Consider the following 1,765-nt stretch of genomic DNA (forward strand, 5'->3'; position numbering starts at 1 on the left):
GGAGAATTGGTGGTATGACCTTCAACTGTATATCAGCCCACTTCAACCACTGTACCTAAAGGCAAAACGAGATTTAATTTTGAAATTCAAGGGCTGGAGAGCAGATGAATGACCATGGGACTTTTTTCTTCAAGACTGTAATTTTACACATCCTCATGACGGAGGGAGCAAGGGTCAGTCTAAGTTTTTAATGAGAACCCATTGTGGTCATAGAAGTGAAGTGAAATGTCAATTTTTTCACATATTTCTACTTTCACCTACAAACACAAAAATCACTTAGAGTGCTTTTACAGTTTCAAAAACCACAAAGACAGCATGCTGTATGTGTTCTCCTTATTATGTGGGTAATTAGGTGCATTTGTGCATTCTGAATCCCTGCATATTTTGCAGATTTCCATTATTATTTCATTTAATCTCAGCCTACCTTAGTAGTATGACATCCCCACTATTACTATGTATATACTAATCTTATTACAGTATTGCATTGTTACAGATATATGCTTTGTTACTTGCTAGAATGTCTTGGAGAAATGACACAGTGGTGACAGAATTTGTTCTGCGTGGACTCTCCAGTGAACCCAGGACACAGACCATACTTTTTGTTGCCTTCTTACTTATTTATGTGATCATTTTAGTTGGAAACTTTCTCATCATCACTTTGACCACTACAGATATCAATCTCCAGACTCCTATGTATTTCTTTCTTACCAACCTTTCTGTTATGGACATCTGTGTTTCATCAACAACTATCCCAAGGATGCTAAAAGATTTACTATCAGTAAAAAAGACAATTTCTTATGTAGAGTGTGCAGCTCAAATGTATATATCTTTATCTTTAGGGGAATGTGAATGCATTTTGCTTGCAATTATGGCTTATGATCGTTACATAGCTATATGTTATCCATTACATTACACAATAATTATCACCAGATCCGTTTGCATTAAAATAGCTATAGGCACATGGGTATGTGGTTTTCTCCTCTCAATTTGTCATATTACACTTACACTGAACATTAATCTGTGTGGTCAGAATGAAATTAACCATTTTTTATGTGAAGTTCCAGAATTCCTATCACTTGGGTGTCAGAATATAGCGATAGTTGAATATGTGATTTTTATTGTAGGCGTGATAATACTAATTATACCTATAACTTTGATATGTATGTCTTACACACAAATTATATTAAACATCTTAAAGATTTCTTCCTTGGAAGGGCAGAAAAAAGCATTTTCTACGTGTGGATCCCACATGATGGTTGTAGCAATGTTTTATGGGTCAGCTATGGCTGTGTACATGAAAACCAGGTCAACATCTTCCCCAAATACAGACAAAATGATTACCGTTTTTTACTTTATAATAAGCCCAATGTTAAATCCATTGATATATACACTTAGGAACAAAGAAGTAAAAGCAGCTTTAACTAAGTTTTGGAAAAATAAAATGTTTTAAAGTCTGAAATGTATCACAATGTACATTTTAGTATGTGATTAACTATAATAAAATTTTAAAGGGAAATTATTCTGTCATTGTAAAATTCTAACAGTGATAGAGTTCTCAATATACATATTTTACAGAAAGTATGAGAAACAAAGGAGCAGATTAATTGTTCTGTAATGGCAACATATGAAGTACTTTAAATATGAGTGAAAAAAATGTAGATACCTACAATATTAATAGGGAGCCAAGCAAACAGCATATAAACAACCTCCTTATTTTAGTTTCCAGAAGAGTGACTCTCCAGGTTGGAGGGTAACCAGAATGTCA

At 33.8% G+C, this 1,765-nt stretch overlaps 1 protein-coding gene across 1 annotated transcript; it reads left to right on the forward strand.

The window, feature by feature from the left end:
- Window positions 1-517: 517 nt before the first annotated feature.
- On the forward strand, window positions 518-1,450 carry LOC142098543 (olfactory receptor 2B6-like). Its single transcript, XM_075181379.1, has one exon. The coding sequence runs from the start codon at window positions 518-520 to the stop codon at window positions 1,448-1,450; it is 933 nt and encodes a 310-aa protein (XP_075037480.1).
- Window positions 1,451-1,765: the final 315 nt, after the last annotated feature.

This window comes from Mixophyes fleayi, chromosome 7 (genome assembly GCF_038048845.1).
Source record: "Mixophyes fleayi isolate aMixFle1 chromosome 7, aMixFle1.hap1, whole genome shotgun sequence".
NCBI classification, from domain to species: Eukaryota; Metazoa; Chordata; class Amphibia; order Anura; family Limnodynastidae; genus Mixophyes; species Mixophyes fleayi.